Raw genomic sequence first — 20037 nt, 5'->3', positions numbered from 1 at the left:
GTACCTTTCTTAACCAGTTACTGTTCTTGATACTTACATCTTAGATACTTTTTGAAAATCACATGCAAGATAAATGAAAAGGAAGCAGGAGAGAAAGAATACCTTGGTCTTATAAAGTTCAAGCTCATTATCTGTTATTCGCCATGGTTCATCTTCTTTCATTTTATCTGCAATATCTTGTTCTTTATCATCTTCATGAAGTCTATACGGCTCAATCATTTCATCAAAAGCTACAATACTTAAAAAAAATAGAGAATAAAGATAATTAACTTTATTTTGAATTACTTAACAGTAAGATCTTAAACATTAAAGTTAACTTGAAAAGTTAGTGTAATTATAACTTCAGAAGTTAGTGTTTTCCAGTACTATGGTCCCTTCCATACCCTAACTGTAACCATCACTCTGGCAGTTTATTTTGAAAATAACAATCACTAGTTTCTCTTAACTGAATAGAAACTAGAACCATATTCATAATAAAGGAATTGCCATACCAACTGCTAATGCAGATCTCCCTGTAACTGCTCCTGCTCCCAGCCCATGCTCCTCAACCTAAATAAATTTCATCACATAGCTAAAATAGCCTTTTAAGTAGGAGGTAAAATTGTTACTCCTTTACTTGAAACACTCAGTAACTTTCCCAGTTTAAGTACCAATGAATAGAAGTACTGTTAAGAAAAGGTACTAAGAACATTTCGTATGGAGGAAAGTACAGATCTTAAACATTTGAGAAGATGCAAAATTAAGCTCTAGATCCAAAGGTACCCAAGTAGGACAAAAGATAGAAAAAGCTTTATTAATAGCATTCTAATCCCCTATAAACATGGAAAACGTATTTTTCAGTATCAAGTCTCATAGAAAGCTCCTGGTGTATATATATTGTTCTATTAAAAACAAATGTCTCCGGAGTTCCCATGGTGATGCAGTGGTTAACGAATCCGACTAGGAACCATGAGGTTGTGGGTTCGATCCCTGCCCTTGCTCAGTGGGCTAAGGATCCGGTGTTGCCGTGAGCTGTGGTGTAGGTCGCAGATGCGGCTAGGATCCCACATTGCTGTGGCTCTGGCGTAGGCCGGTGGCTACAGCTCCCATTAGACCCCTAGCCTGGGAACCTCCATATGCCGTGGGAGCGGCCCAAGAAATGGCAAAAAAGACAAAAAAATAAAAAAATAAAAATAAAAATAAAAACAAATGTCTCCCTAATTACAACCTCAAAGGTATAGCTGTTTTCTACTTAAAATGAATTCTTTATGCCAGCTTCATCATATAGCTAACATATATCTGGAAGTAATTAAAATTATGTATAATAATATAAATATGTACAGTTGTAACAACTTCCATATACCATTTTAAGGTAGAATAGTCCACAAGTCTACTTTTTTTTGACTCTCTGAGATTTCTGAATGTGATTACTATAGGCAAATTCTTAGATTTTTCCCCCCCTATTTTGGTAATAAAATAGTGAAAAGTAATATATATGCGGAATAGGGATTAAGTGGTCATAATGAACAATGGGGTGAACAATGGAAATTTAAAAACCATGTGGAATTTCTGTGGCACTAACGAGTTTCAGAAATTACTTGCAAAGTAGTAATAGAATTCATCTCTAAATATTGAAAACTCTTTGGGCTTACTTCAGTACCTGCAATAGGAATACCATCTGCTATATATTAAAAACAGGTTGACTTCACATGTAACAGTAATTAAGTGATCTGTTAGAGTCTCTGAGTAGGTCAATTAGAAATTTGTATAAAGTAATTTATCCAATAACTTACTTTTCTTTCTTTGGTTTAGTATTAATATCTCCTAAGACCATGATATCAGAGAAGTCTATCCGGAACTTGCTAAGCAAAGTAGCCATCCTAGAACAAAAGTGAACAGTATTGTGATACGTGAAGGCTATATATAGTAGTATTTTTATTCTACTTAGGGCTGAATCCACACATCTGAAAAGCATGATTTATAGGAAAAGTCCATCAGGTGCTAAACAAAGTCGTCCTGAATTACTTCAAGTGATACATTCATAAAGCAGACACCTACATTCTCTGAGTAGAAACTTGTTTTGAATTCTGTTGATTTCTCTGAATCTCTCCATAGTATCGAAAAAAAAAAAAATGAATGGAAGGAACGAGACATTAATAATGAAATCTGAATGGCAGCTAGTTTTTTAAAAGTTAAATTTTATTCAAATTATATTGGTAAGTATAGGGAATTAAGTCTGAAATCCTCTATATGTTTAGGGCAGGTGCAGAAATGTAAACTGAGGTATAATAAGGCTTACTTGGGGAAACAGGAAATAAAGACAGAAAGGAAACAGGTGGACAGATCTTAAGGGAAGGGCCTGACTGTCACACAGACTTTCCATGGTATGTAACAGAGAAGAAGTTAAAAGTATTCGGGGCAGAGGCATGACATGGTGAAAGCTCCAGTTTCCAGATGTGAAACTGGGAGCAGTGTGCACAGTATATTATTAAATGGTCAGAGACAAGACACAGAGGACTTCAAGAAGTAGTGAAACCAGCACTAGCAGTGTGATAGGAGAGATAGAAATAAGACAATGGACAATGCTATTCTGTATTTCTGTTGTCTAGAAGTCTACAAAATATACCATATGAATGCCACTTTTGTGCACTTTCTATTTTTAAAAAATGTGCTTAATACTTCAAAGCCACAAGTATTTAAAGTTCTTCTAAAATGTCACTATATTAAAAATATTACATATAAGTAAAATGAAGTATCTATAACAAACATGAAAACAAGAGAGAATGAGGTTTTATTCATTTGACTAGAATTTTCAGCTTCACATAGAACAGAGCAAATGACATTTTCTGGATTGTCTAATTTTATACTATCAAATCTATATTGAAATAACGAAGTGCTACTAGGTAAATGTTCACCAATTTAAAACAGACTTACGCTCTCCGATCATGGTCTATTCTGTTTATTTTTCCACCAATGAATACTCTGATCTTACAATCCTTCCACTTTTTCTTGGTAGTCAGAAGATATGGTATCAATAAGGTCAAACCTGAATCATAAAAACATAACAGATCATTACCTAAACACTAATTTCTCTATCAAGAACTTTTAATTCAAGTTAGTTGCTATTTTCTCCAACTCAACATGAAATAAAATCTTTCTGTCTTTCCTAAATAATTCAGACAAAAAGCCACTTGGCTTTGCCTGGAAAAGCAAGGATGCCCAGTGGAGCCAGAGCCATGCGAGAAAGGCAGAGAAGTGGACTAATGGCCTGGCAAGGTCAGGAGACTACAGTTACACATCAGGACTGAAGAAATGAGAATATTCATTGAAGCTAATGTGAGCCGTTTCTCACTGAAATGAGAAACATAAAAAAAAGCTGGCATGAACTCTGCAGTGTTGGACTGGAAGTGGTTTCATCTATACCTGTATATATGCAAGAAAACATACATATGTGTATTTCCTTGATCTGTCCACTGACAGAGCCTGGGAACAGTGACACCCTAGCAGCAACAGACATACCTAAAGCCCTGACCTTTGTTTGTAAATACCACTCTCTACTAAAAGGAATCAGGCTCTTTGGATAAAGGGTGACTCAAGGGCCGGTGTAGGTAAAGTACAAAACTGAGCCTGGAACATCTTGCAGAAAATAAATGACATGACAAATGGACACAGGAGTCAGCCTAGAAAGGATACTGCTGGCCAAATCTGGGTCATCATCAAAACAAATAATAAGCATGAAAAATCTTACCCAATAAATAAAATAGGAATCTGTAAGTACACATAGATAGAAATAAAGAGGAAACTCTTCTTTATAATAAAATACCAGGCAATAAATGAGGAAGAAATGACAGGATTGGAAAAATCATCATTTGGCAACCACAGACACATCACAATAACAATAACAGGGAGAATAAATTCAGGTAGAAATATCAATGGATGCTAAACATGGCGGCAGCAGTCACAGTAACAATGGTATATTTATATAGTCTCAAAGTAACTCCCCATCCCACAAATACCTGTAAGTATAAAAAGGGTTAACAATAACTTTTCAGTATATGAAAACCACCTTCCTCAACGGTCAAAGCTACCTTCATCAGTTATGAACAAATCAACATGGTATGTCACCTGGTGAGAAAAGGGCAGAAGAGCACAGCATCACTTCCGTGATATTTCTACCCAAAATACGTAACTTGAAACTGATTATGATGAATCATCAAACAGCACTCCAAATTGAGTGACATTCTACAAAATGGTCCATAATATTTTTTTTTAAATGTTGAAGTCATGAAGCTCAAGAAAAGACTGAGCAACTTTCAAACTGAAGGACAATGAAGACATATGACAACTAAGTGTGAAGCCTGATTCTGGAAGTAATCCTGTTGCTTTTGGGAATATTGGCCTAATGGGAACTGGGTCTATGGGTGAAGAGTACATGCCATTGCCTAGTACTAGCCCCACAACTTCAGAAAATTTAAACTTGTCAAAAAATGTTAGCAACCTTACCTCCATCATCAAAAAGCCACCAGACATCAATTGTATTCTTTCCCTGTTTTTTCTGAAACTGTGTACTAGCTTCAAGAAGCTTTTGGTCAGCTACATTTAGAGGAGCAGCAGGGCCTTTGGATTCTAAAGAATTAAGCAGAAAAATAAAGATATAAGGGAGGTAAATATTAAAGTATCTTTAGCTAAATTCCTATAGTTCCCTAACTTTTGTATATTCAAATGTTTATAACATACATAGTTGTATACATGGCATCCATCATAAAGTTTCAGTTGTCTACAATTTAAACATACTTTCAGAATAGTTATGATAAATCTATCTCTTTAATACCTAAATTCATCCAAATTACCTTGCCTAGTTTCTAATATTTTGTCTTTTTTTTGGGGGGGGGTATTTTCTAGGGCCGAATCTGTGGCAAATGGAGGTTCCCAGGCTAGGGGTCCAGTCAGAGCTGTGGCCGCCGCTCCAGAGCCACAGCAATGCCAGATCCGAGCCATGTCTGTGTCTGAGACCTACACCACAGCTCACAGCAACGCCAGATCCTTAACCCACTGAGCGAGGCCAGGGATCGAACCTGCAACCTCATGGTTCCTAGTCGGATTCGTTAACCACTGAGCCAGGACAGGAACTCCGAGTTTCTAATATTTTGAAACATTCTGAATGAAAGAGAATCATAAAAATCAATCAAGAAAATTATAACTTGCTGCTATATTTTTATTTCTGGAAAGCTGTTTTAGGCTTATTGGGCAAATTTGTTTATGCCTGTTCCCTAAACATATTTCTTTTATAATCTGGTTTCACAATAATTTAAAGCTCAAAAATTTTAAGTACAATATTCTCATCTGTAATATAAAAAGGCAGAAGGGAGTGGAGACATTTCAGTACAATCTTGTAATCATCACAGTGAAACCTCTCAGTCTAAGGAAGAACTCCCTTATCTTTACCTAACTTTCGTCTCCTCAATAGGTGAGGCCCAATTCTAAACCTATATAACCACATCTTTCTCTGAACCACAGAAAGATGGTGGAAAATTCCCAGGAAGGGCACCCATCTGCTATAGGTCTAAAAAACAGTTTCTCAAGGGAGTTCCCATTTACATCCCCAGAAAAGAAAAAAAGAGTTGGAACTGGCTCTGTGAGCAAGCAAATGACTATAATGAAATCCCTACATCAAATTTTAAAAGCATAAATCCACAGAATCACTTTTGTAGAATGTGATCCAATTGAATCACTTTTGTAGAATGTCTTTCATTCACTTTTCATGCTGCCATGATGTACGCAAACATGACGAATGATTGTGCATGATGAAATAATATGGCTACCAAACCACACTGCTCCATAACTCTCACCTCTATCTCCTTCTCATAAAATTCATGTACGTTGACATGACTGTGTATCTCCCAAACGCAGCAGGACTGTGAGAAATATTGTAATTTTTGAAATGAGAAATATATTAGTATCAAAATTAAGGACTTGGCTGGGTACAACTGATGGTAAAGAATGCAAGTGACACTGTCAATAAACCTATTTCAGTGTCTCTACTTATCATCTAAACCATGCAGTTTAAATTAAAAAATTAATACTGACTTTCAGCATTTGAATATTTCAGAAATGCCATGATGATTTAAAAGAATTGTCTTTGATATATCACCTTTTCCTGGGATGATTAAATGCTTTACTTGGGCTAACTATAACTTTTCTAATCTGCATTTAATAAATAACTGTAACATCACCTCACCATGGAAATAAAAACTAAGGTAAAGAAGAAAATAATAAGACTGGAGTTAAAGAATTAACAGTATGAGAAAAAGGATTAAAATAAAATGATGAAAAATGCCTGCCTTTTTTCAACAGTGGTTGAGTTGGAGTCTTGCCATCCTCTTCCTCATCTAGATTATGTTTAAAAAACACAAAATATAAGTTAATTGTCTTTATATTAATAAAATAATGAAAATGTAAATAGAACACATTTATAAACAAAACATAGTATGAAGAAACTGTGAAAAATAATTAAGATTGAAGATACTCTCTGCACTGAGTGAGTGTTCACAATTTTAGAAAGCCAGCCTGTATCAGGGCTACTGAGTAACAACCATCCCTATTTCACTCCTGTAAAAGTGACAAAATCTTTGAATTTTTTGAAGTTTAAACCATACTTGAAATCAATTGAAAAGTTGTTGAACTATGGCTTGTAGAGTAAAAATATATTAAGAAACTGGTGTTGTGGGTAATACATACATTTCAGACATGCCACTGCATCACTGTGCAAGTGACTAACAAGTAATTTTAGAAACACGTAATAGATATTTGGTACTTTTAAAAATTAATTACCACTTGAAATATTAAGGAATTTGATCAGAGACAAGAGTCTTTTGACTTATATAAAATGCCAGGTTACATAAGAGTGATTTCTCAAATACCTAAATTTATATGTGTGTGTGTGATGTATATACATATATGTGTGCATATTTGGTCTATTTCTATTTATGTATCTATAAATATTTTCTGGGTTTAGTAGGTTTTCTAATCTTAATTTCTTTTCTTATTATAAACTGTACAATTTGTTTAAGTTCATAGACTCCCAACTTGGACAGGAAAGAGTATATCACAGTCCGCTCTTGAGTCAGACTCCCAGCATTCCAGGATTAACCCTTTTTCTGGCTGTGTAACTTTGAGGTAGTTACTCAACTCCTTACTTCCCTCGTTTGTTAAAAGGATGAACAATACCTGCCTCTTAAGACTGTTATACTACAAGCATTAATTCACTTTGCTCAGTGCCTAACACAAAACACATACTCAAAGGGTACTCTTTTTGTTCCTTTGAATACTGTATGCCTCAAGACAGACATACCAAATATAACTATACCAGAATACTTATAATTCTGAAGACTTAAAATTGTATAAACTTTTCTTTATTTTCTCTAACTTTGACAATTATTGGCTAAATAGAAAATAAACACAAAATAAAATGCTATTTTTGAGTGGTAATTTTTTATGCCTGTTATAGAACAAGAAACATTTCGATTATTACATGAAATTGTACTGTAGTAAATATTGTTCTTATAAAAAGATACTTTTTATTATCTTTAATGATAAAAACACTTACAAATGTAACTTTGGACATTCTACACTCACTTCACTGCTCAAGAAATGTCAAGGAAATCTTGACACTTAAAAATCATTTAAGTTGGGTTAAAGGCATTTACATTTTTGTAATAAAAAGATGAGTAGAAATGTACTGACTCAGTTACCTACTCTATAATACGTAATGACTTCATATACTGTACACATTAATGAGCTACTCTATGAATAACATCTACTACAATGAGGGAGGAATAGTTCTTTTGATAAATACTACTTCTTTACCTCCCATCATAGCTTTATCTATTAATTCCCATCAGAGTCCATAAAGAAAGGATCTGTTTTAGACAAGAGAAAAGGACGACAACAACAAAAAAGAGAAAATAAAATAATATATACCATAAACTGAAAGTAAATACAGGAACATAAGAAGAGTTATCAGAACCAGTTTATAGAATTTTGAGGTGAAACAGAAAAAAAATTATAATCAAGCCAGCAAAGAACTGAAATGGAAAATGGGTCTCAGTTAAACTCTCAACTACCACTACTCTAAGCAAACAGGGTAAATAAAGAGGAAAGAAAAAGCAACATTAATGCTTCTGTATCATCTGGGAGAGATTTCAGAGACAGGATTTGTCCAAGGTTATCAATTTTAGAATAAGAATAGTAGTTAGTTTACAAGAATCAAAAAGCATGATTATATATGGTTTGATGATTTATAGTACAGATTTTTTCTTACTGCAGTGTCAACTGGGAGCAGGACAGATGGAGATATTCAACTGAACAGAGGTAGGAGAGTGAGGGTGGGACAGTAAGATTTGGAAGTCATCCCTCTTTTTTCCTCATAAACATGACAGAGATTTGTGGATGAAACTATTTCAAATTCTTAGGAGAGCTGGAAATCTTTTTGAGACTTAAACCACATCAGCCGCTAGGGTTATTTATGTCTATAATTATGGCCTAAAAGTTCAGCAACCAAATATAAATAGCTCATTTTTTGCATAGGACCATAATTGTGGAATAAAATTACACTTAATTTTTATTACACTATTTTACCTGAACAATACCAGGTACAGTAGATGAAAAAATATTCTGAGTAACTCAGCACATAAACAAAACTCCTGGTATTGAAATATCTTCATTTACCAAAAAATTGTGTAAGTTAATTTTATAAACCTCATTCTTTTTGGGGTTATCATATGCTATACACAAATTACTCCCAAACTACCGTGCTTCTCTCCAAGCTCAGATTTAACCTATGCTTCAAATTAAAATTAAGTGTAAATAAAAACATACAAAAGTATAGATAAAAAGCATATTAGCATATAATTAATTGGCATGGCTTCTATTCCATGACCTACTCTAATGCCTTAAAAATTACCAATCATTTGTAGCCATTTTTTGAAAGGCATAAAATTTGAGCAACTAGAGATGAACAGTACAAGTTTCAGAACTGTACTTTGTTACTTTGTAAGATACAGCATATAATAAAAACTATTTCTTTCAAAGTTACCATTTATTAAATTTATTATTAGTCAAATTACCAATTTATTACCATTAAAATTTCTTGTTTGAAAAAAATTACCTTTATGTGTAATGGATTTTTCACTAGATGGTTTAGAAGTATCTAAATCTGATTTTTTACTATACTCCATACTTAGTACCACATCCTTGACACCAGGCGATTTCTCTTGTGATGACAGTAATTCTTCTGTAGACAGAAAAGTATTCCAAATGTTATCTACATCGTATTTTAACCAAAGAGGGCATCATGGTATAATATCAACTATATGACAGCTCTAAGAAAAAATTTATTATGAATAATGGTAAAAATTTATTATGAGTAATAGTAAGTTTACAATAAAGGATTTATTATATAAACAAATGTGAAATGACTGTTCACTTAATTATCTTCAGCCATAACTAAAGTCAGACCTCTAAATTAGGTGTTAGATTTATAGAACATAAGAATCTGGTAGACAAAAGAATGATATATCAAATGTTAACCTATTCTCAAAATCTTCTACACATACAAGAAAATGTAGAATGTGACAAATTTTCATATACATGTAAGATGACAAACAGTTAAAAATGATATCCATGACAACAGAGCCAAATCTAGGTGACAGAGTCCTGTCCTAATAAGCTCATGGAGCAAGTGCTATCTATTTTTAAAGCACTTTCCTCATTTTCTGGGTTTTTTTTTTTTTTTTGGGGGGGGGGGGGAGTTAGTAAACATTTAGTGTCCACCATAAAAACATCTGTCATAAAGACAAACTTTTTTGTGTGTGTCTTTTGTCTTTTTAGGGCTGCAAACAGATATGAAACTGGCCATCTCTCCATAATCCTCATCACCGATACATGTGTACTAAGAGAAGTAACAACAGAAACTATGTGAGCCTAGGACCCAGCACTATACCAAGAGCTGTATATCCTATTTTATCTTCACAGTAACCCTATGAAGTAAAGATGAGGAAACTAAGCCTTGTAAGTCAACAGATATGCCCAGGCTACAAAAAATACTATTAAGAGAAAAACCTGGAATTTTTAAAGCATATCTGACTCCACAGTCTAAGCCCTTAAGCCTTGTGCTAAACAAAATTCCTTTTCCAAACATTAATGATGAATAATGAGGCTTTTGAAACAATTTTTATAATGATTATAAACACATGAAAATATATTCTTCAAGTTTCAAATCCCAGCAAATTTTAGAACTCTATAATTTATTAACTGCTATTTTTGAGTGAAAGGGAACACTAGTAATAATTACGCCGAGTTAACAGGTATCCTAAACCTAAATTAACTGTTAGAGCAAGAGAGAATGGAAAGAGTATTTTGCAAGGCCTACTCCAGAGGAAGAAAATGCATTTTCAGCAGGCCATACTTTTGTGTAACATGGATAAAGACCTCTAAGCATTCCTTTCAGAACTGCACAATACCTTTAAAATGCAGGGGGGAGTGGGAGGATTAAAACAGTTTAAATACATAAACAGATGACAAAGGTTCGTTATAAGCCTCAGCTATTGAGGGTTAGCTAATTTTGATGACCTGGTTAATTAATTGATGAGAGTAAAATATTAGGTATGCAAATTTTCTTAAGCTTATACTGTTTTTCAAACTACCAGAAAATCATGAGCCGGTATGGAATTTTGCATAGTTTTTATAAAGGTGGCAAAAGCAATAAGTATACCTTAATAGGTTTTAAACTTAATTTAAAAAATGTTTTTAAATGCCTAAAAAATTACACAGTTGAAGAGAAGATTAGTGGGAATCGGGTTAGAGAACAGGGGAAGAGTATGATGGAGGCTATAATAAAGTAGCACAAGGGAGATCTTTGTGGCAATGGAATAGTTCTGTATCTTGATTGCGGTGCTGGTTACATGAATCAACATATGTGACAAGTGGCACAGAACTACACACGTGCACGCATGTACACATGTACACACAACTATACATAAAACTGATGACATCTGGGTAAGGTAAATACCCCCGATGAAAATTTCCTGGTTTGATACAGAACTATAGATGTGCAAGATGTTACCAATGGAGGAAAGTGGATGAAGGGTACACAGGACTCCTGTATACTATTTTTTGCAACTTTCTGTAAACCAACAATTATTTCAAAGTGAGAAAATTAAAAAAGAATAATTTATAGGGTCTTTTCTGAAGAAAGAGTAAATGATATAACCAAGTGTATTTTTTCATTATTAATACCTCCATGTAAAAGCATGACTTTCATAGACATGAAAATGTCTAAAAATGTTTTCCTCTGGTTATTTTATCTATCCTCTATTTTTACAAATTTGACCAAACTACAAGCATAGCTGTTTGTTTCTCTTAAACTTATGATTTCAATTGAATTTTATTTTATTAATAATTACTAGCCATCATCCAGGTTGGTACAAAGAGAAAATACAAAACTTTGGTGAAGCCAAACAAATCCAATCTTAAAATACCATACAGTAAGTATAGTCACAGAATGGATGGTAAATAATAAAATTATCAAAAAATTTGTAGAACTACATATAATTTTATAACAAAGTACTTTGTATTTTTAAAAGAAAAAAATGTAGCAAACAATATTTACCTTGTCCTTGAAGATGAGATATATCCAGACCCTCTTGTAGGCGGATAACAACTACTCCGTATTGTATATCAAAGGCATCACTATAACAGACAAAAAAAACAAAACATTATTTTAATCACAAAAATTTCTCCGTCTCCTCTCTAAAATGAAGGCAATAGTAGATGATTTCTAACAAGACTCTCTGCTTTAAATGTCTTATTTTTAAAATACGCTTTGAAAATTATCGTGATATCTGTATAATGTTACTTTCAAATGCTATACCATTTCCTTTCCCCTCTTCTATAATATCTCTAAAACTACTCAAGTATAGACCTTACATGATCAGGTCAAAATATGTCAGTAAAAGGTCTTTTGTTGTTGTTGTTTTAAATCACAACGAGAGAGTTTTGGCCTCATTCCTCTGCTGAATTAACTAAAGTCAAAAGATATTTACTGGAAAAAAAAAAAAACAAAAAACAGACACGCTAACCTTCTTCAGCTGTATTGTGAAAGACCTAATTAATTATTAGAGAAGAATAACTACAAGTATTTTTTAAAATAGTTAATAAATCAATTGAATCAAAATCAATTTCCTTAAGGAAAAGCCAAGAAATATAAGAGCTCTTAGTTTCCTGAAGATTAAAACGGCTAAATGTTTTTGCTATAAGCTATAGAAATACTTAGAGTAATACTTGACTTTCAGAGCAAGTATTTATTTCTGTTCCTACAAGGTCAGAGTCAGAAAGATTCCTTTCTTTCAGTGCTCCCATTATGACAAATACAACTAATAATGAATGATCTGCAAATCATTCTTTTTCTCTATCCTAGGATAATTACTCCATCTCACTGGTCTTGCATCCTGAGAGAGAAAAGGCACAGGCCCACATGATACAGTCTTGCTTCACAATGTCCTTTCCCTAATCCCCATATATACAGAGTACAGACGACAGAATTACAAAGGTAAAGTGAAATGTTGCTGACAAAAAAGTAATAAATCCAAAGAGCAGTCACAACCTATGACAAACCAGCAGAGCTTGAATTTTACTAAAGCCATTTAACAATTAGGAAATCTCAGTTATCATGTATTTTACTAGTCAATACAAGAGATTCTTTAAAAAGTAAAGGTCTGGTTACTTCCACAAAGACATTTTAAGGTAGCTAAGAAAATAAAACTATCATATGGGATACAGGCAAATAATTACACGGTTCTATCTGAACTACAACAGGAGTTCTGGGAAGGGAAATAACTCCGGTGAGTTAAGGGTAAACAGGTAAATTTACAAAGATATAGAATTTGAATCTAATCTTGAGTTATTTTGCCAAATACAATTTTTAAAAAAAATGATAATTGTACATAAAGAAATACTTTATAAGGAGTGAACAGTTCTATTTCATCAGCAGGTATGACAAGAAAGACTACTCTTCAATCAAGTACGATGCAGTGATACTTCTATCTTCTATAAAACAGTGTGAATGAGGTAAAGAGAATCTTGAAAAGCACTTTCTTTTCATAGTATTCCTAGTATTCAAAAAATTTAGCAGAAATAACAAGTTTTATTCTTTTTATTAAATGAGTTTCAGAAAGCATTTGTAATAAACAGATATATATGTAAAATTAATAACATGGGTAGAGTAAAATTAGAAAGATAAAAGAAAAACAAAGAATCCACTCGAGAACCTATATGAGGGAAGTTGATGTAAATCAACACTAAGTTCTCTGATTAACATCACTGGAAACACAACCAAAAAGTGAATAGTAAACTCAGAACTTAATACTTCAAAGTGGTGGAAAAGCAAACCTTTAAGTGCACTTTTTAATTTTTATTATTATTTATTTTTTTGCTTTTGGGGCCACACCCACAGCATATGGAGGTTCCCAGGCTAGGGGGTCTAATCGGAGCTGTAGCTGCTGGCCTACACCTCAGCCCGGACTGTCAACCCACTGAGCGAGGCCAGGCATCAAACCCGCAACCTCAGGGTTCCTCATCAGACTGATTTCTGCTTCTGGTTTTAAGTGCACTTAAAAAAAAAAAAAAAAAGTAAATAACTTTTTTTTTTGTCTTTTTGCTATTTCTTTGGCCGCTCCCGCGGCATATGGAGGTTCCCAGGCTAGGGGTCTAATCGGAGCTGTGGCCACTAGCCTACGCCAGAGCCACAGCAACGCAGGATCCGAGCCGCATCTGCAATCTACACCACAGCTCATGGCAACGCCGGATTGTTAACCCACTGAGCAAGGGAAGGGATTGAACCCGCAACCTCATGGTTCCTAGTCGGATTCGTTAACCACTGCGCCATGACGGGAACTCCCGTAAACAACTTAATAGATGAAACTTCAAATGATTAATTGCAAATTTAGTTCAAGAAGAAAGGAAATCTAAACCTCTGAGGTTGGTATCAGATTCATATCTGATAATGATATTACTTAGAAGGTGACGGGTCTGACATTTGGCATATATGCTTAGCAACAGCTGTAGGGATATGCAAAACTTATTAACTTAAATGGGAAGCAGCAAGTGGGGGGTGGAGGAGGTGGGGAGGGAGGGAAGGAAGGGAGAATATTCCTGCATATAAAGAAACTTAATTTTTTTTGTTGTTCTTATTAGTTCATCAATTTAAAACCCAAATAATTCTGTGTGATTATTTTCATTCTTATGCTTCTACTTGAAGAGATTATATTAGAAACAAACTTCAAAAAGTTCAGAATATTTTCTGAATTGTTATTGAATTAAAATGATACTTACTGAAATAAGTTTATATACAAATCCACATCCCTCATATCTGCTTGCAACCAATCTTTCTTAAATCCAAGGACAAGAGTGTTTGGCTTCATACGTCCAAGACCAGCAGCCTAAAAAAGAAATACACAACTTTAACGATAATGCTATTCACAAAATGTTTTCTTTTTTTCTTTTTTTTTTTTTTTGTCTTTTTGTTGTTGTTGTTGCTATTTCTTGGGCCGCTCCTGCGGCATATGGAGGTTCCCAGGCCAGGGGTTGAATCGGAGCTGTAGCTACCGGCCTACGCCAGAGCCACAGCAACGCGGGATCCGAGCCGTCTGCAACCTACACCACAGCTCACGGCAACGCCGGATCGTTAACCCACTGAGCAAGGGCAGGGACCGAACCCGCAACCTCATGGTTCCTAGTCGGATTCGTTAACCACTGCGCCACGACGGGAACTCCCACAAAATGTTTTCTAAATGATGAAATCCTCCAAATGGTTAGCTTCTAAACATTATATGTACCTTTATCAGCAAAAATTCTTGCACATCCAATACATGGGTATTTATTAATTACATATACTATATTAATCATATTATTTATAATTAAACATATACAAAAACAGAAGATAAAATCAAACACTTAAGAATGGAAAGTCTCAGGATAGCCACACTTTCAAAGTTCCCAGACATGCCAGGTTGCTGTTCCAAGTGACTGTTCAATATACAGTTCAGATTTCCAAACGCTCTGCACTCTTTCTAAAACTTGGTATTGGCAGACCCGATCCTGGTCACTCTGACAAATACAGAACAAAGCTGTACTGTGGTTTTAATCTTTATTTCTGTCATTAAGGTTTTTTCTCCTTTTCATGTCTTTTGCTCTTTGTTTTCTCTTACTGGTTTACAGTATTTCTTTACGTATTACGGACCATATTCTTTTGCTGGTAACGTGATCTTCTTTTGGTCTGCAGCTTCAATTTTTGCCTTCGTGCTTTCTTTGGAAGTATAGTTTTGATATGTTAACTAAAAAATAATTTATCTTTTCTTCGTAGTTCAACTTTTTGTGCCTCATTCCCTAGTCCAAGGACCTAATAGTCTCTATTTTCTTCTAAAAACTTTAAAAAAATTGCCTTTCATATTTAGATCTTTAATCCATCTGTAAATGGTTTTTCTGTCTTTGTAAGCATGTGTTATGTTTTTTCACATAAATCAATTATCCCAGCTCTTCCTTTCAGTGTCACCTCTGTCCTATGTTAAATTTCCTATATGAGTGGCTCTATTTCTTCTGTTTCTTGCTATTAATTGAACTGTCTGTCCCTACTTCAGTACTACAATGTCTTAATCACTACTGTTTCAATGATAAGCCTTTTATCTGCCAAAGCAAGCCCACTCCAATCCTTTATTATTTCTGAGGATTGCCTAGGCTATTCTTAACCATGTGCTTGTCAAGTTTTAAAAAACACAAAACAGAAAGGGTCCAGCAAGTGACAGTACTCTGAGCCTCCCACCTCAGAGCAGCTCCACAATTACTACTAGTGAATGGGCTTTTGTTTAAGGTTTTTTCTTTTTCTTCAAACATTTTTTAAAAGTTTTATTTAAATATAGCTGATTTACCATGTTGTAATAATTTCTGCTGTACAATAATGTGATTCAGTTACACAGGTACACACATCCATTCTTTTTGAGATTCTTTTCCCACATGGACTATCACAGAATATTGGGTATAGTTCCTTGTGCTATACAGCCAATCATTCCATACCATTTAAGCTCTCTTTTGAAGAAAGAGGTGCCTATATGACTAAGTCGGCAAAACACTGTCTTCCTATATAAGTTTTAAGGGTTGAAGAGACTGAGTTTCAGAGAAGTGAAGTAACTTGCTTGGTCCCGAATCCATAATAAGCAAGTGGCAGTGCTAGCATTTAAACTTAGTACTGATGCCAAATTCCACATTCTGGTTATTTTGCCACACACAAAACTGAAAGAAAGTCTAAGATTAGTACTAATAAAAAATAGTGAGAAATATATAAGGAGCTGGAATTTTTCTTTTTGCCTTTTTAGGGCTGTACCTATGGCATATGGAAGTTCCCAGGCTAGGAACTTGGAGCTGTAGCTGGCAGCCTACACTACAAACACAGCCACAGCAGCGCTGGTTCCAAGCCACATCTGTGACCCATGCCTCAGCTCACTTACAGCAATGTCTGATCCTTAACCCACTGAGCCAGGACTGGGATCAAACCCACATCCTCACAGATACTATGTCAGGTTTTTAACCTGCTGAGCCACTATAAGATCTCCCTAGAATTTAAAAAAAAAAAAAAAAAATTAAATACAGACTGCTATCACTTAATACTCATCAAAAAACCCAGTGAGGTACAGCAGGGAGTGAATGAGAAATATCTTAGAAAAGGACAGGAATAGGCTAGGATAATTCACAAATAGGTTCCTTGGTGTTAGCCAACAACACAGTGTTTCCATAATCCTTCTAACTCTCAAATTACACAAATTTTAGTAGTCTAATAGATATTTTAAAAGACTTCTCATTTTTATTAAAATGAAGACTGAAACCTGGAATAAACATGTTTTCGAAAGCTCACGCAAAACTAAAATATTGTCATTGGAAAGGCGTAACAAATTTACCTGCATCAAATACTGTGCGCCCTCTCTCAGGTCATCTGCATGTACTGGAGCATAAAAAGCCTTCATTTTGTTCTTAATGAGCCATCGCTGATACTTGGCTTGATCAATGGACATCTCCTTCATAGCTTGTCTTCGAGGGCCCTTTAAGGTAACAGTATTAACACTGTCTTTAATTGAAAGGTAATCTATTCCACCTTTATAAAAATATTCCTGTCATCTTGGCTTAAACAAGGTTACCTAAATATGGTTGGAGGGGAGAGAAGTATAATGACAGCATTCCATTTTAACATCAGTGAATTCCTTCTCATACTTAAAATTATGACAAGATAGTGCTAATGCAATAGTTAAGACCCAGAGGGTGCCAGAAAAAGGGAGAAGAGAAGAAGAAACACAGACTTTGAAAAATAATTATGATAATAAATAAATCACAGAAGTTAGAAATTATTGAAAATAGAGAGATTACACAGAAAAAAATAAAAGCCTTCTGTTTCTGTATAGAAAGTTTCCCATCTTGCTGTGTTTGTCCCAAATGTGAGTTACTACTTCTCGGAAACCTAGAAATATCATTCAAATCAACATGAGCTATACAAATACAGTTTTTTTCATATTCCTGTTAAATGGTGCAATAAATAAGCTTTTTTTTCAATTTTTTATTATTTTTTTAAAAATAGTTATTTCCCCAATATAATTTTTTTTCTACTGTACAGCATGGTGACCCAGTTACACATACATGTACACATTCTATTTTCGCACATTATCATGCTCCATCATAAGTGACTAGATATAGTTCCCAGTGCAACACAGCGGGATCTCATTGCTAATCCATTCCAAAGTCAATAGTTTTTAAACCTGAACTTCTATTTTGATCCTTGGAAGCAACATATAAATTGTATTGTATGTTTAACCTATAATTTAATTTTGAAAAATCTAAAAATAAGATTAAAAGCATACCCTAATTATACATTAATAAGGCAATGAAAAAATATAATTTATCTTGCCCTATTTATTTGTAAAATATTACGCTCAAAACCCAACATGGAGACAAACTATCAAACTCAAAACTATCAAAACCCACAGGTCCTAAGGGGTATCAGTATCTCAACATATTCTTCCATTACCGCGAACAGACACACGGCTCCAACTTTGCTGCTATACAAGAAGCTAACTCTGGCAGGGTCAGGGACACACATTTCTGGTACCAAAACAAGATGAACAATTGAACCTGAGGGATAAATTAACCTGGCAAATAAATACTCCAATTTCTTATGCAGAAAAGGTGATCCATCAACTAGTTAGTGACTGTTTCCATAGCCAAGATGCCAAGAAAACTACTTTTGGATGAAAGTTTAGTCCTATTTTTAATAATTTCCTTGCTCATGAATACAAGGGAGTGAGCAATTAACATATCAGCAGCATTCACTCCGCTCTTCTTGACTACCAGTTACTAGATAATTACCCTGATTTAGCCACCTCCTCTAGTCTCTTTTTTTCCTGGTAAGTAAATGTCCTCAGTATTCTCAAGATCTTAAGGGAAACATCAGTAAGAAAAAAAACACATATTCCGTTTAGACTATTTCTCTTAGCCAAAGCAATAGTTTGCTAAAATCTACTCAACTTATTTCAGATCTGGAAAGCTATACGAATTACAAATAATATACACAGAATGAAAAATGTGTTAATAAAAAAGTAAAACTCATACTTACCATATGTACATGGCCACAGATCATCAAACCAACATTTTTTGTGAAATCATGAACAAGATGAAGTAAAGCTGGGCGTGAATTTGGAGCACCTGTCATAACAAGACACTGTGGCCTAATATAAGATTGAAAAGAAAACCAAAATTGGAGAAGTTTAGGGTTTTGGTAACATGGACATAATTTTAAGTTGCTCCCTAAGAATATACTATTACACTATACTCTTCTTACACAACTGTCCTCAACACATACTCTCACAGATGATGACTTAACCGGGGCTCCTTGGTACCTGAGAAACAAAACCTGCTTTGAACACACACCATGGCAAATGTCCTAAATTAACAAATAAAACTATATACTAAGGTTATGGTAGGTACTACAGAAAGAAATGACTGTGCTAGATAAAAATATGTACCAACTCTTCATCTTCTAAAAGTAATAAATATTTCAGTTCTTTCACAAGAGCTCACAAAACTCTCTGAGAACATGGCCTGGCCTTCGTGTAAAAAACAGGTCACCTTCCTTCTTAAGCTTGATCACATCATAATTACTTCTACTTCGTAATATCAGCTCTCCCTAATCTAGTTTAATCTTAATGACTGTTGTCACATGAGTGAAACCACCTGTGGTGAAGAAAAGGTTTCTATTTAAACTAAAAGTTTTAATTCTAATTAATTATGATGAAAGCCAAAGCTGCAGTCACTTGCCATTGCAAACACAAGACAGTGGCAAGACTTCCATGTATTTTTAACTCTTGATTTTCATTGACTAGAAATAAAAAATCAGTCTTGAAGAAAAAATATTCAGATATGTATCCCTTTTAGAAATTCAAACCGATTCACAAAAATTATTCAAAACAACAGCATATATATAGTTAAACTTTAACAAAAAGCTAACAGAATAAAAATTCTGACTTAACAGCTAAATTAATTGTTAGGATAGTTCCTAACTCTAGTCATAAAATAAAACATGAAAACCCGAGTGGAGACTTAAAAAAATACTATCATGCAGAATTTTAGCAAGCTATCTGAAAAACCAATTCTGTCTACGGGAACTGCTTTGGGGCAAACACAAAATCATTATCTAAGACCCAGATTGCTACTAGTCCAGTCTCTCCATTTGGGCTGTAGCAGGTTCCATGGCTCCCCAGATAAACATTACATTTCCTAGCCATCCTAATGGCTACAAGTGGCCCTAGGACCGATTTACAGCCTGCATAATGTTCCTATTTCCATGCTCTTTAAAAAGAAAGCTGACCACCATGCACACTTTCTATCGCTTTCCCGTGAGCTATACTATGGAGGTGGTGATGTCTCCGACCACATGGATATAAAAACTTGCCCTAGCGAATGACAGAC

At 34.4% G+C, this 20037-nt stretch overlaps 1 protein-coding gene and 1 long non-coding RNA gene across 4 annotated transcripts in view; one reads left to right on the top strand and one right to left on the bottom strand.

Moving 5' to 3' along the window:
• Positions 1-20037, bottom strand: part of SLC12A2 (solute carrier family 12 member 2) — a 92878-nt gene that overhangs the window by 4859 nt on the left and 67982 nt on the right. The window contains exons 16-25 of one of the 2 annotated variants that reach the window (XM_003123899.5): positions 18686-18797; positions 16983-17123; positions 14368-14474; positions 11648-11727; positions 9146-9271; positions 6321-6368; positions 4483-4605; positions 2914-3025; positions 1773-1859; positions 103-238 (exon numbers count right to left, since the gene is read on the bottom strand). In XM_003123899.5, coding sequence (XP_003123947.1) covers positions 103-238; positions 1773-1859; positions 2914-3025; positions 4483-4605; positions 6321-6368; positions 9146-9271; positions 11648-11727; positions 14368-14474; positions 16983-17123; positions 18686-18797 — 1072 coding nt within the window. The remainder of the gene's footprint in view (positions 1-102; positions 239-1772; positions 1860-2913; positions 3026-4482; positions 4606-6320; positions 6369-9145; positions 9272-11647; positions 11728-14367; positions 14475-16982; positions 17124-18685; positions 18798-20037) is intronic. The other variant, XM_005661615.2, reaches the window with a different exon arrangement.
• Positions 1-20037, top strand: part of LOC102162098 — a 71921-nt gene that overhangs the window by 14401 nt on the left and 37483 nt on the right. The window contains exons 2-3 of one of the 2 annotated variants that reach the window (XR_301980.3): positions 9868-10047; positions 13025-13104. This is a non-coding gene — a long non-coding RNA (uncharacterized LOC102162098). Of the gene's footprint in view, positions 1-9277; positions 10048-13024; positions 13105-20037 lie in introns of those variants that run through there. The other variant, XR_002341890.1, reaches the window with a different exon arrangement.

This window comes from Sus scrofa, chromosome 2, assembly GCF_000003025.6.
Source record: "Sus scrofa isolate TJ Tabasco breed Duroc chromosome 2, Sscrofa11.1, whole genome shotgun sequence".
Classification (NCBI taxonomy): Eukaryota; Metazoa; Chordata; class Mammalia; order Artiodactyla; family Suidae; genus Sus; species Sus scrofa.
The sequence above is the reverse complement of the archived record's forward strand: the minus strand, read 5'-3'. Positions and strand labels throughout refer to the sequence as shown.